Source organism: Erpetoichthys calabaricus, chromosome 2 (genome assembly GCF_900747795.2).
Source record: "Erpetoichthys calabaricus chromosome 2, fErpCal1.3, whole genome shotgun sequence".
In the NCBI taxonomy this organism is placed as follows: domain Eukaryota; kingdom Metazoa; phylum Chordata; class Cladistia; order Polypteriformes; family Polypteridae; genus Erpetoichthys; species Erpetoichthys calabaricus.
Genome location: NC_041395.2, coordinates 91,405,046 through 91,420,336, shown reverse-complemented (window position 1 = coordinate 91,420,336; position 15,291 = coordinate 91,405,046). Strand labels below are relative to the sequence as shown.

The 15,291-nt window shown below is 36.8% G+C and overlaps 1 protein-coding gene across 2 annotated transcripts; it reads right to left on the bottom strand.

Moving 5' to 3' along the window:
- Positions 1–666: 666 nt before the first annotated feature.
- LOC114645295 (uncharacterized) lies at positions 667–4,400 on the bottom strand. Of its 2 annotated transcripts, none has more exons than XM_028793163.2 (4): positions 4,180–4,400; positions 3,565–3,882; positions 3,034–3,330; positions 667–927 (listed from the first exon to the last, which is right to left on the bottom strand). In XM_028793163.2, exons 1-4 carry the CDS (start codon positions 4,250–4,252, stop codon positions 806–808), a joined length of 810 nt encoding a protein of 269 aa, XP_028648996.1. In that variant the 5' UTR covers positions 4,253–4,400; the 3' UTR covers positions 667–805. The 2 variants fall into 2 exon arrangements, with proteins under 2 accessions (XP_028648996.1, XP_051778114.1); XM_051922154.1 differs by having other exon boundaries at positions 668–927; positions 3,565–3,894; positions 4,180–4,398.
- Positions 4,401–15,291: the final 10,891 nt, after the last annotated feature.

Sequence of the window (15,291 nt, the reverse complement as noted above, 5' to 3'; positions counted from 1 at the left end):
GTCTTAGTCCACTGTAGTCTTAATCACATTTGGAATGACAAAATAACCTGTATCTATGTGTGTCTCAGTTCTCAACTATGGTCTTGTGTACAAATGGGCAAAATTTAGTTTCTGCTTTCAGTTGCTGAGCTCACTCTCCATGACAAGGTGAGGAAGTAGGCCATATGGACTGACCTCAAAGTACAACCGTTGCTTTTCCAGATCAAACAGAACCAAGTAGTCTGAGCATGTAGTTAGGATATCACTGGGTGTACCAGGGATGGTCCTGGGAGAAGACTGAGGGGCAGATGCAGGATATGCTGGAGGGGGAGTATATCTCTCACGTGACCAGAAAGATTCTTAGCAGTCCCCAAAGGTCCTTGGCGTAGTCGCTAGAAATAAGGAATCCTAGTCAGCTCAGTTCAACATATTACTCTGAACTCTCACCAGTGAAGCAACATCTGAAAGATTTCTTAACACACTGGTTCTTGGATATTTAAACATCAAAACAGCTTCTGTTTTCATTTACAGCATACAAAAGAGATCCTTATTGTGTAAAAGTGCTTTTGTGGCTTTTGCCCACTTTGGAATAGTCTACCTTTAGGCCAGGACCAATTTTGGTCACTTTTAAATCCCACCTGAAAGCCTATCTTTTTGCCTTAGCTTTTTTAATTTTTATATATAGAAGTGTATTTATGGAAGCTGTGTAGCACTTTGGTCGATTTCTGTTGTTTTAAATGTGCTCTGTAAAATTGACTTGACTTGATAAAATGTTGAATGAAAAAAAAAAGGCAAGACAATAACTTTTTAAAAATAGGTAACGTCTTTACTTCAGCCTCTTTTTCGTTGACAAATACCAGGATATTCTTACAATTATAATAGCTGTTAATGAAAAGAAGAATATCCCCAGACTTCTTAAGAATAAGACAAGATTGATTCTGAAGTTACCTGAAATCAAATAATACAACTCTTAGTAATAATTTATATTTCCTATCTCTCACTCTTTCTCTCTCAGTCAGTCATACAAAGCATTCTTTCAAAATTATGTGATGCCATATATAAAATAAGAGTCAGAATAGTAATGCTACTTAAAGATATTACAGTTAGCAGTTGTTAAATTAATTGTTTGATCATAATATTTTGATTCATAGAATACCCATTATTCAGCATTTGGCTTGTCTATACAGAGCTGAACAATTCTCTTTATATGCATACCACAGCAGTTATGAAATCATTGACTTGTTCCAATTAAAGGAGTAAATATTAGTTAAGATCATTGCCAACCGAATATAGTTCTCCCGACTAAAAATCTGAATAATGAAACTTTTTTCTTTTCTTTAAATTATGCTTGCTATTTCTTAAACATGTTATTCGATTTGTTTCTATAATGAAATGTTCCAATATCTGATTTACAGTTTCCAAATCTAAAAGATTTAATTTAATGAAAATTACTGCAGTATTGTCTTTTTGTACAGTCCTGTTTGGATACTATTAAGCGCTTTAAAAATTGGCAAGGCTCTCTTTTATTAAACACTGCATTTAACAAATTTCAAAAACGTCATTACAAGAAAGAAATAATAAAGTAGCATTCTCATTGTCGGGAATGGCGCAAAAGAAAAAAGATGGAACAAAAAATGCAATAAACCAATAAAAAGAAAAGGCTAAAATTAACAAGAAAATAAGAAACGAAGTGTCACTCACGCAGCCTTTCGTGTATTTTGGGGTGCCAAACCGTGAAATTTAATTTCCCGGTTTATAGCAGCAATTTCTGGATAGGATAAATAAATATTAAATGTTTTAAGTCTAATTTTAATGAACAAATAAAATCAGAACATGCATCTTCTATATTTCATTTGAGTTTTTCGGATTCGTTTGTTGTTATGCATCCATTTTGCACACTAAGGACCGCATGCTCGCCTTCAGGTCGCATCTTGTTTGTTTGTTTGTTCGCCAAAAAACGCAAATGTTGCACATACTGGCTGCCGGGGATGGTGACTACAATTCTGGGGGCAAACACGTATTCCTCCAAATTCTGTATGCATGTTGATAACAAGTTAAAATCAAGACGTCATTCCAAGAAACAGCTTAGCGGATGTTAATGAAATTTTGCATGTGCAGTTAACTGAACTTAACAGAGTTTATAGTTTCAGAAGTTTTATCATGAATAGGGGTTTAATAGAAGGAAAAACACAAAAAAGTTAGTTTTGCCAGCTTACATGCCCTATCAATGAATCAATGATTCAGTAGCAACCATGTTTTTACATATGAGTTAAACTTCTGTATGGTTTAAAATACTGTAAACACTAGAAAATAAAAAGAAGTAACACTCTAACCCAGCAGCAAATTATCGCAACTTTGGAATCCAATCATACACAAAAAGAACATTCTTGTCTCGAGAAAGCAGAGAAGTTGATATTAATCAGAGTGTAAATAAATATATGACGGTTGGGACACTTGCATTCTAGCCTATAATGCCGTGTTTCTCAATCAGAGGGGCGGACCCCCCTAGGGAGGCGCCAAGTAACAAAAAGGGGGGCGCGAAGATGTGAAAAAAAGAAAACAAGAATCGAAAATATGAAAAATACATCTATTGAAACCAAAACAAATTAACTTAAACTACATTCTGATACTAGAAAAATAAAAATAGAGTTAGATAAATGCCGATAAAAGTTAAGTAGGTATAATAAAATATGCATCTATGATATATCATTAATTTAAAAAGAACAAATTGGTATTAGTGGGCTCTTTTCAAAAAAACGTTAGGGGGCGCGATTAGAACTGTTATGAAAACTCGGGTCGCAAATACTTAAAGGTTGAGAAACGCTGCTGTAATGGCAATATTTAAAAAGTAACAACGATCGTCACTTTTACTGGTAATCAGATTTTTTTGTGATAATAGTTATTTGATTTGATCTTGTGCAACCCATGAATTTTTTGAGAAGTGCAGTATTTAGAATGTCAGAAAATGCATTACAGTGAGCTTACAGTGGCCCTGATACTCTTCCGTACAGTGTTCATCGTGAAATGCTATTATATAGACCACGTTCCCCTTACCTGTTTTACCCCTCACTGTCCTATTCAGTCTCTGGTTCTCTGTCTCCAACACGCAGGTGCACGGAGCTCCGGACGCCCACGTCTCCACTGGAACTGAGATTTGGTTTCGAATGAAATGAGAAGTCGAATTACTGGAGTCACTGACTCCGACGTCGGTAGTTCCGTTTTGCCTGTGTCCTGATATGATCCAGTAGGGTGCTTGATCGACTCCATCCACCAGACAAACGATTATTACCTTAGACTCATCTTCCTCGGAGGGCACTAGTATCTTCATGGATGGGGTCTGATCAGAATGTTCTGGAGACACAGCATGATGAAATTAAGTAAGTGAAAATATATTTAAAAACTGTAATACTCAGCAGAAATGTGTTCGGGAATGTGTCACAGTTTCATTTATTTACAAATTCACTAACTGCTGGAGTGTTTCATCCTTCACGATTTTTAAAACATTTTCTAGAAAGGAAGAGTACATTTCTAAAAGCACTGTACTGTACAGTATTCAATATTATTAAGCCCCATTTACAAACTTACGTTTGACCCAAACTGTTGAGCCAGGACCGATGGAAGCCCCTGAGCCGCGTATGTATGCGCAGTAGTAGGTCGCCGAGTCGCTTGTCTGCAGACCCTCGATTGTGAGCGAGCACACTTTCTCCACAACGTCTCTCAAATACTTCTTGTCGGTCAGGGTGTTGAGCGGGGTGAACATGGGCTCTGCGTGCTGCACCTTGAACCACCAGACGGAGTAGCAGTAGCCGGTGAAAGTTTCGATGTTGCAGAACAGCGTCACATTGCGCCCGGCTTCGACTGCCACAGCAGTCGGATGTTGAAGGATGGAAGATGTCGGGCCATCTAGAGGGAAAACTTAATGACAAAAGCTACCTGCTGTATTGAGTAAGTCACGAAGCGTATTACTGTATAAACAATGCTCGCAAAAAATGAACATTTTCAGTGGAATCGTACATTCCAGTGCTTATTGTTTTGATGAACTGTTCTCTAATATTAAAAATCGTCCATAAATTCAAATGATTTTACTGCTAACAATCTAATACAAGTAATGGTATTTAAAAATTATATAGTTTACAGAAAAATATTGATTTATAACATAATTATATTTCACTCAATAAAAAAAGAAAATTAAACAGTTACCTTGTACAGTGAGTACTGAAACCATCAATAAGATACAGGGGAAACTCAATATTCGTTTAAACGTTCTGATCATTTTGGGTAGTTATTTACTTTTCGTATACAGGCAAATGACTGTGGCACAGCCAAATACCTTGTGCTCAGCTGAGAGCCGACACGATTGAAGTTTCTTGCGGGCAATGGTCACGTGCAGTCACCAGCACACAGTGATTTGTTACCTTTTAAAAGTATCAGTGGTTCATTTGTTATATAACACTGCAATCAACTAACTTCAGCACTTATACTGTATTTAAAAATGTAGAACATTTCCTATCTATCTATCTATCTATCTATCTATCTATCTATCTATCTATCTATCTATCTATCTATCTATCTATCTATCTATCTATCTATCTATCTATCTATCTATCTATCTATCTATCTATCATCATGCCCATTAACGTAGCAGTGGGGACAAGCAAATTCCACAAAGATGCAGCCTACACCAGGATTAACAACCCAGGATTCTACTTGGAGCTCTGAGTCAGCAACACACACCACTATTCACATATTTGGAACCAAGTAATGAAATCTGATGATCATAAGATAAGTAGTGTTGGTGTATGTCTTGAGATATATAGGTTAAAAAGAATAGCTAAACACATTTCTGATCAAATAAAATTTGAAAGCTTTAAGAAGTATGAAAATATTTGAAAGAGACTTTATGGATATTTCAATCCTCCAGAAGCCAAAGCTGCTTAAGTTATGGGAATGGTCCACCACTTAAGCTATCAATGTTAAACAATGCCAGCATTTCACTGGAGTTAAGTGTAATGTTTCACAATAAAATATTGCAATGGAAAATCTATTGTGTAATCACAGCAGGCTAAGCCATCCTCTATCATAAAACAGCAAATTACTGTAAAATTGTGGCTGGACTGGTTCCTGTTGCATTGTGGGACACTTTCAGTTTGTGTATATTCATACCGTTTCATTTATATGGGTTGTAAAATAACAGTTAAAAATGAAATCCATGGCTACATGATGGAAATATTGTAGAAATGGTAGAATGTTTTCATTGACACAGAGAACCAGAGACACAAGGAAAAAGTGAGCAAATAGTGAGGTGGATGGGAGAAAGAGTTTAGGAACCTTCAAAACTCAACTTGATGTAATGTTTGGGGGAAAAAAGGTGAATACCCTGTAAAAATATCTGTAAAAATACAGTACATTAACTGTGTATTTCCACAGACTGTAATTCAATAAACGATTAAAACAATGATTTTTAAATAATTAAATGCAAGGAAACATACATTTAAGTAGTGTTTTAGCTGTCAGTATCAATTAATTGATTCACTCTGCAAGACTATTTTTGTGAATAATTCAATTTATGTAGGGCGGCACGGTGGCGCAGTGGTAGCGCTGCTGCCTCGCAGTTAGGAGACCCGGGTTCACTTCCCGGGTCCACCCTGCGTGGAGTTTGCATGTTCTCCCCGTGTCTGCGTGGGTTTCCTCCGGGCGCTCCGGTTTCCTCCCACAGTCCAAAGACATGCAGGTTAGGTGGATTGGCGATTCTAAATTGGCCCTAGTGTGTGCTTGGTGTGTGGGTGTGTTTGTGTGTGTCCTGCGGTGGGTTGGCACCCTGCCCGGGATTGGTTCCCTGCCTTGTGCCCTGTGTTGGCTGGGATTGGCTCCAGCAGACCCCCGTGACCCTGTGTTCGGATTCAGCGGGTTGGAAAATGGATGGATGGATGGATGAATTTATGTAGAATCACAATGGCACAGACAACTATATTTGTGTAAAGTTAGTATATTTGCATAAGGAACGACCCCTTTGCAACAACATTGTATATCAGTCCTATTGAGTAATCAAGTCAAGTAGCTTTTATTGTCATTTCAGCTCTATTCAATTATCATAGTACATAATGAAATGAAACAATATTCCTCCAGGACCACGGTGCTACATAGAACACAGGACTACAGAAAAAGCTACACATTACAACATAAAGTGCATGTACGCAAGCATGTGCAAACATTGCAGAACAGTGCAAATACAGACAGTGGTACAAACAAAGACAGTGCAGCGCTGACCAGTACACATTTATGATATCTGAATCTACAATCATACATCTTCAGATTACAGCCTTTTGTGTTGTGTAGAGCTCCTGAATGACTACATCCTAGCAAAGATGGAACATTTTAGATGAAGCAGTTTCCGAGATATCTGCCATGAATGCCGACACCTATGTACATGGTAAATTAAAAAAAAAAACAAACAAAAACTATCCTCTTCAAACAAATGCATTGTGTTTGTTGAGTTACAGGCTCCAGGTGTATCGTTTTTGTTCCAGTACTTATCCATGTGTCCTTCAGAAATAGTTTGAATTATGTCCAATTATAACTCCAGTAGAAACTATTTAATTTAACCAAGATTTTTTGCAGTCTGCTCCATTTAGTCATGGGACCTAGCCCATTGATTTGCATATTTTTTGCACAACTAGTTTATGAGATACATAATTTATTTAAATATATATGTACGCATACATGGAGGTAAATATGCAAACATGTGCACACACAAACACCTAGCTTTGTAAAGGCTGACGTGGGCAGAGGTGTTAAACCACCCCTGTTCAAATCTGTCTTTCTTTGCAACTTGTTTACTTCATTTGACCCAATGTGTTTAGTTTCAAATGAAATATAATTTAAGTTGTTCATATGATCCAACTTCTTGTCCATTTTACATGTATTTTTGTACATAGTAATTATTATTTAAGTTAATATACTTGATTGTATATTGTTGAACAGTACAATCAGTTGTATTGTATTATAAAATCTGTATTGAGTGTTTTCCTGTAATAACACTAAAGTGAAATTTACATGGAAGTACTGCATGGATTATTCATTACTCACTTTTTGTTATTCAATGTATTGAACCAGTAAAGAGCAAACATTATTGTTATTCTACCTTTATTGGTATTATGTCATGGAAACAGTATCAAGAATGACATGTGTCCATGGCAGCACTTGTGATATATACTAACTATCGATAGTCAGCCCATCACTAAAGCTTGTTCAGTTGGTGTAGAGTGATATGCATGCTGCAATGATGAATTTCACACTTTTAGGTGCATACAGCAGTCCATCACAGGAGTGAATAAAATACTTTGAAAAAAAATGAAATGCTGCCTTTTACTGTAGTTGCTTGTGCTGTCCTTGCATGTCACAGACTATAATGCCAGTCAGCCAGCTCTGTGCATAGCCATTCTAATGTCTTACAGAACAAGTTCTCATTCTACGAATGCCAGCTAGAATATGAAATGAAAATCCACTTTAGATATACTGGCAATTCTGAGTACTCCAGAAAATAAAGTATTGACTGACAGAGAGTTCTATCACTAAAGTCTTCCTGGAATGGCGGAATAAGAAGAGCACATGGAAGCAGACCTTAGGGAAAGGGACAGAGGCACCAGAAAGGAGCAATCGTAATTGAGGAAGAAAACTGTGGTGAAAATCAAAATCCACAAGTGTCATCAAAAAAACTACTGTAAAGTTAAATGCAAAATCAAAAAAGGTCTAAAAATTTTGGAAAAAGATTCACACACTAAGTATAGCAGTTATCCTTTACTAACACAACTTGTTATTTATTAATTGAATTCAATGCACAGGTCATGAGTTTTGCATGATGCCTTTTTAAATAAAGAAACTGTGATCACAATGCTGTCTGATCATATTCTTGACAACAGGTGTCATATCTTTAGATGGTAGTGCCCAGGGCAAAACAGTAAAAATCAAATACAAGTACATAAAGAGTACAAAATTGAAGATTTGCAATTCAGAATCAAAGTTATGCCATAATTTTTGCCTTATTATGTGAAAGAAATTTGAAACTAAAATTTACTAAAGTTTATGTATCTCATTGCATCTACAGACTGAACATGCCCAAAAAATATGACTACAGAAATAAAAGGTATCCTGAGAAGGAATGGTTTCCTGTCTTGTAGAAAAAGAAGGTTCAAAATAGAAATCAATTCATAGTATTACTTTAAATGAGCTGACCATAATGGCATATTAAAATGAATTTGTTTCAATATAGAACTTAAGAACAAAATACTTTACCCGATTTCATAAAATCTGCCATTTACTGGGATGTGTTTTAACCCTTATCCAAAGTTGATATGAAAAAAAAACCAATGGATTCATTTTCAGTCCAGTCTCTGCAAAAGTAAATAGATCCTAAAATGCTGAATTAGTCTGAGAGATAAAAAAAAACAACTTTTTTAAATCAATTGTTATCAAACACAGAAAATTAAACTCTATAATTTAATATGCCATATGTGTCTACCTTTCTTGTGTTGTAATCATTTTTATAGGTTTTGTGATAGTGGTTGCTGCAAAGTATGCTATTCAAAATGTGTAGAAAATGGGTCAATCATTTTTTAATCAAACATTTGTGGCAAACTCTAAATGAAATATTTGAATAATATTTCAATGGAAGAAAAAAACCCAAAAACAAAATAGGAAAAAATGCTTTTTCTCTGTCCTCTAAAATATTTCAACAAAAAGCACACATTTTCTTCTTATGCATATCTGGAAACAGATTGTTTCATCTGCAGACTAATTCTTTTTGTCACTCATTCTTTGGTGGTTAAAGTCTGCTCAGTTTAGTTCTGACCACTATTTTCTGAGAATCAACCATTTTCAGCCTAAAGTATACATTTTCAGTAAAAATGAGGTCAAGTGGTTTCACTGCCAAGTCCCATTATATTCTAAACTTACAAGACAGCAAAGTCCTCATGAGAATAAGAAAACATCTGGGAAGGTGGACTTGAGACAGTTGACAGCACACAAGTCAGTAATATACTCATTTATGGCATATTCAATTAAATACAAAAACATATCTGGTGTACCATTCAGATCGAATAAGAAAAAAAGCAAAACACTTTTAGAATTAAATTTCATTCAGTCTATTAAAACAACATAACATGTTAAAGGCTGGCCAGTAATTTTGGTTAAGGAATTATGATCAAAATGTATTGCTCTTCATTTTGATATCACCTTTAAATGTATTTAATTGTTGTCAACAGCTTCATAAAGGTTAATGATGCATGTAAAAGTTTGGCAACTGATGGCAGATTTCCTGGGCATATACAGTACTTCAATGTATTTATAAAATTAGCAATCAGTTAACTTTTTATGTGTTTTAAATGTATACATTATTTTCTCCGTGCTTAATTCAGTTCACGGCTTTGTGGTCAGAGTCTCTAAAATGAGAAACGGTCATGAGCAATTTGTCAAGCCAGGAAGTGGCGCCTCTCCATTGCAGAGTACACTGGCGTGCACTTCACTGTCTCTCATACTGAACCAGTTTACAGACATCAGATACATTATTATGCATATCTTTGGGAGGTGGGATAGAGTTAACTTAGGGTTTCAAAAGTGCCATACAGACCAACTGAGTTGGGCTTGAAGCAAGAGTTTTGATGCTGTGATATTCACTGTATCACATACTGCCTTTGTTTTCTAGTTTTACTTCAATTACATCCACCTTAAAAAGTGAAAGGACAAAAAATGAATTTTGTAATACTGAAACAATGCAATGCAACTTAAGTTTATCTGAGCTTTTTGTATGATTGCTTCCAGCCTATTTACTTCATAATTACATTTATTAAGCCATTCATTTAAATCTATAATGCTTTTGTCTGCAAAGCCAGTTTAATTTTGTAAACTGTTTTTTATGGTGGAAAGTATACATTTGAATATGTGCAACAAGAAGAATTCAAACAACATAATGTTAATGACACTTGATAGACTGTTTGATAGGCATGGGGAAGTGATACTGTGTTTCAAAGAGTAACACATATATTTAACCAAAAATAACAGAGAAACAAAGCATGTAAATCAAAAATCAACCAAGATGTTTAAGATTCAGTAATAGACAGAAGACTGCAAGGTTGAGTTTAGGGAGGAGGTGAGACAGGCACTGGGTGGCAGTGAAGAGTTACCAGACAGCTGGGCAACTACAGCAGATGTAGTAAGGGTGACAGCAAGAAGAGTGCTTGGCATGACAACCGGACAGAGGGTGGAGGAAAAGGAAACCTGGTGGTGGAATGGAGAAGTACAGGAGAGTATACAGAGGAAGAGGATGACAAAGAAGAAGTGGGATAGTCAGAGAGATGCAGAAAGTAGGCAAGAGTACAAGGAGATAAGGCGCAAGGTGAAGAGAGAGGTGGCGAAGGCTAAAGAAAAGGCATATGATGAGTTGTATTAGAAGTTGGACACTAAGGAGGGAGAAAAGGACCTGTACCAATTGGCTAATCAGGAAGTGCAACGGATTAGCAAGGAAGAAGTAAGGACAGCTATGAAGAGAATGAAAAATGGAAAGTTCGTTGGTCCAGATGACATACCTGTGGAAGCATGGAGATGTTTAGGAGAGATGGCAGTGGAATTTTTAACCAGATTGTTTAATGTGAGAGGATGCCTGAGGAGTGGAGAAGTGTACTGGTACCGATATTTAAGAATAAAGGGGATGTGCAGGACTGTAATAACTACAGGGGGATAAAAGTGATGAGCTACAGCATGAAGTTATGTGAAAGAGTAGTGGAAGCTAGGTTAAGAAGTGAGGTGATGATTAGTGAGCAGCAGTATGGTTTCATGCCAAGAAAGAGCACCACAGATACAATACAATACAATACACTTTATTTTTGTATAGCCCAAAATCACACAAGAAGTGCCGCAATGGCCTTTGACAGGCCCTGCCTCTTGACATCCCCCTAGCCTTGACTCTCTAAGAAGACAAGGAAAAACTCCCCCCCAAAAAAAAAAACCTTGTAGGGAAAAATGGAAGAAACCTTGGGAAAGGCAGTTAAAAGAGAGATCCCTTTCCAGGTAGGCTGGGCGTGCAGTGGGTGTCAAAAGAAGGGGGTCAATACAATATAATACAATACACAGAATAGAACAAATCCTCAATACAGTATAAAAATAAAAATTTTAGAAGTACGGAGCAGAATTTAACAGTAGATGATATCACATAAGAAGATTTGGATATTTTTAGAGTCCTGGAGACCTCATCCATCAAGCTGCCTCCCCCATTTGGCCATTCCATGGCTGAAATAGTGCTGGGCCAGCCAATCCGATGAAAGGACCCCTCCTTTCCATGATTCCTGCGATCCTCCCTCAGGGATGACTTTATCTTAGGCAGGCAAAACAACTTGACAGGTGGGCCGTGGCACCAAGTGCCACATTTGAGTACCGAGAAGAGAAACAGAATAGGTGAGGGTTAGTATCCAGTTATAACTATCATGTTACTTATGTTTTAGTGGTAATGACTATTAACAGAGATGCAGTCTGTACAGTTAATCAGCAGCTCTAGTCAGGATATGCTAAACTGAAGTAGTGAGTCTTCAGCCGGGATTTAAAAACTGAGACCGAAGGGGCATCTCTTATAGTAGCAGGCAGACCATTCCACAGTTTAGGGGCCCTGTAAATAAAAGCTCGACCTCCCACTGTTATTTTATTAATCCTTGGAATCATAAGCAGACCGGCATCTTGAGGTCTTAATGTGCGCTCTGGTTTGTAAGTCATGATAAGTTCTGACAAGTAAGCCGGACCTTGGCCATTTAATGCTTTATATGTTAAAAGGAGGATTTTGAAATCTGCCCTAAACTTAACCGGGAGCCAGTGTAAGGATTTAAGAACTGGAGTTATGTGTTCGTATTTTCTTGTTCTTGTAATAATTCTTGCAGCCGCATTTTGGATTAACTGGAGGCTGTATAGAGAACAGTTTGAACATCCAGTGAACACCGCATTGCAGTAGTCAATCCTACTAGAGATAAATGCATGAATTATTTTCTCAGAATCCTGTTTATTTAGAAAGCGCCTTAATTTCCTAACCTTTTTAAGATGGAAGAAACATGATTTGGACAACTTTGTAATCTGCGCTTTAAATGACATGCTAGAGTCAAAGATAACTCCTAGATTGCGGGCTGATTCAGTATAATTAATGGGGATTCCAACTGAATTAAATGATGACAAAATATTGTTATGATCAGCGTCATTCCCTCCAACAATTAACATCTCTGTTTTATCTGTGTTTAAAGACAAGTAGTTCTCATTCATCCACTCCTTTAATTCACTAACACAACTAATTAAAGACAACATTGGAGAAACTTCATTTGATTTAAATGAAAGGTATAACTGGGTGTCATCTGTATACGAGTGAAAATTAACATTATGTTTCCTAATGAGTGATCCCAGTGGAAGCATGTAAAGTGAAAACAGTAAAGGTCCCAGTATTGAGCCCTGCGGGACACCATATTGAACTTCTGTGTATAATGATGGAGTACTGTCAGCACAGATGCGATGTTTGCTCTGAGGATGTTGATGGAGAAGTACAGAGAAGGCCAGAAGGAGTTACATTGTGTCTTTGTGGACCTGGAGAATGCATATGACAGGGTGCCTCGAGAGGAACTGTGGTATTGCATGAGGAAGTCGGGAGTGACAGAGAAGTATGTAACAGTTGTACAGGATATGTATGAGGGAAGTGTGACAATGGTGAGGTCTGCGGTAGGAGTGATGGATGCATTTAACGTGACGGTGGGATTACATCAAGGACCAGCTCTGAGCCCTTTCTTATTTGCAATGGTGATGGACAGGTTTACAGACGGAATTAGACAGGAGTCCCCGTAGACTATGATGTTTGCTGATGACATTGTGATCTGTAGCGATAGTAGGGAGCAAGTTGAGGGGACCCTGGCAAGGTCGAGATATGCTCTGTAGAGGAGAGGAATGAAGGTCAGTAGGAACAAGACAGAATACATGTGTATAAATGAGAGGGAGGTCAGTGGAATGGTGAGGATGCAGGGAGTAGAGTTGGTGAAGGTGGATGAGTTTAAATGCTTGGGATCAACAGTACAGAGTAATGGGGATTGTGGAAGAGCATGCAGGCAGGGTGGAATGGGTAGAGAAGAGTTTCAGAAGTAATTTGTGACAGACGGGTATCAGCAAGAGTGAAAGGGAAGGTCTACAGGATGGTAGTGAGACCTGCTATGTTATATGGGTTGGAGACGGTGGCACTGACCAGAAAGCAGGAGACAGAGCTGGAGGTTGCAGAGTTAAAGTAGGTAAGATTTGCACTGGGTGTGACGAGGATGGATAGGATTAGAAATGAGTACATTAGAGGGTCAGCTCAGGTTGGACGGTTGGGAGACAAAGTCAGAGAGGCGATATTGCGGTGGTTTGGACATATGCAGAGGAGAGATGCTGAGTATATTGGGAGAAGGATGTTAAGGATGGAGTTGCCAGGAAAAAGGAAAAGAGGAAGGCCTAAGATGAGGTTTATGGATGTGGTGAGAGAGGACATGCAGTTGGTGGGTGTAACAGAGCAAGATGCAGAGGACAGAAAGGTTTTGAAAAAGATGATCCGCTAGTGCAACCCCTAAAGGGAGCAGCCGAAAAAAGAAGAAGAAGGTCTCATAGCCTAGGAATTGTAAAGAGCTTGTATTTTGCTTCTAAGCTCTTCACTTTCGATGATCAATTTTGTAACCTTGTGCTGTAACACTTGCTCCTAAACAGTCCCACACACTTACTTGATATTGATGACCTCTTTTGTAAGTTGCTTTGGATAAAAACATCTGACAAGCAAATAAATGTAAATGTAAATGAAAGAAACCATAACTGGAGAATAGCCAGCACAGACAGTGCACGGGAGGACATACAGAAATATAAGATTAACTGAGCCTGACAGTTTATCTATTGTGAATTTATTGAGTTTATTTAAATTCTATAATTACAGGTGTACAAATCAGGACTGAACTTTGTCTTGATATAATTCAATAAAACCTATACAGTTTTTCTGCCCATAGAGTCAGTTTGTATTGTATATATTCTTTGTTCTTGTAAGCAGTTTATGGAGTGAGTCTTTCAGAAGCTTTCATATGCAAGCAATTGGAGCAGAACAGTGTAAAACACAAAGGACGACAAATGTGATTCACCTTTCTCTACAGTTTACTTATAAATGAAATATTTACTCATTTAATTTATAATGTGTTACCATTTGCAGGAAGTGCTGATTTTAAATTAAACAATGGAATATTCATGCCAAAGTGTGAACCTCTGTATGAAGCTGCTTTTCAGTAGTAAGCATTTTTATTTCATTAAAATAATTCAAATGAAGTAAGTAAAAATGCACAAGGATTTGTTAACATATTATAGCAAGACAAAAAGTGACTGAGTTGAAAAATGATCTAAGTGAGAGTAATGGTATTGGTGTTTTTTTTTATTCAGGTATTGAAATTGTTATTACCAGGCCTTGGTTTACATAAAAATGAATGAAACCTTTTAAGCAACAGGAAAACCACAGTTTCTAAATGTCAGGTTATATTGGGTTTTACTAAGAAAAGTATAATAAACAACAGAGTCCAAGTGTGGTTGTTTGAATTATTTTGTGACTGTTAAAAGGAATTACGTAAGATTTAAAGAGCATTAATAAAGAATGTATCATAAATATAATAAAGACGCTAAAATATTATCTTATGAATTACTTCCATCGACTACTAAGCCAGTGAATCCTTTTTGGTACTGTGAAACAGTGAACTCTTTGTTGGAAGTAGCAGACAGATAACAGAAACACACTATAAGTATGATGCAGTCCATAAATGGCCGAGCAACATTACATGCACTGTTTCCAAAAATCACATTAAACTAATTTAGCAATTCCATTTATCTTTATAAATCATACAGTTGAATAAAGGAACACAAAGGTCACAAACAATATATCCTTTTTGTCTTAAGACCAAACAATAAATCAGGTCTTGATTTCAGCGTATTCTTTATTTTTCCATAAAAGTCTGTGACATTAGTAGCTCTACTATCATTTTCATAAGACCCAGCACAACTTGGATTTTTCTCATTTTTCTCCATAATAGTTATAAAGGCTTTTAATGAGTCTTTCATTTTTAAATTTATCTAAAACGTGCGTCCACAATAAAGAAATTCAAAGCCTTTAAAATATTGTACTTTTCATCTTGTTCATCTGGAGACAAATTAGTTTAACTTAGATCACAGGTTGTGAATTTTTTCTCCACGATCTTTAATCAAAAAGGCAGCTTTGAATTCTCAATTTGAATGATGCCAGATTGT

Coding starts and splice junctions, on each gene's coding strand:
- LOC114645295 (XM_051922154.1), bottom strand. CDS start 4,252: ATGATCAGAACGTTTAAACGAATATTGAGTTTCCCCTGTATCTTATTG. Junction 3,895..4,179: donor TTCAGTACTCACTGTACAAG/GTAACTGTTTAA, acceptor TTTGTCATTAAG/TTTTCCCTCTAGATGGCCCG. Junction 3,331..3,564: donor CTCAACAGTTTGGGTCAAAC/GTAAGTTTGTAA, acceptor CTGTGTCTCCAG/AACATTCTGATCAGACCCCA.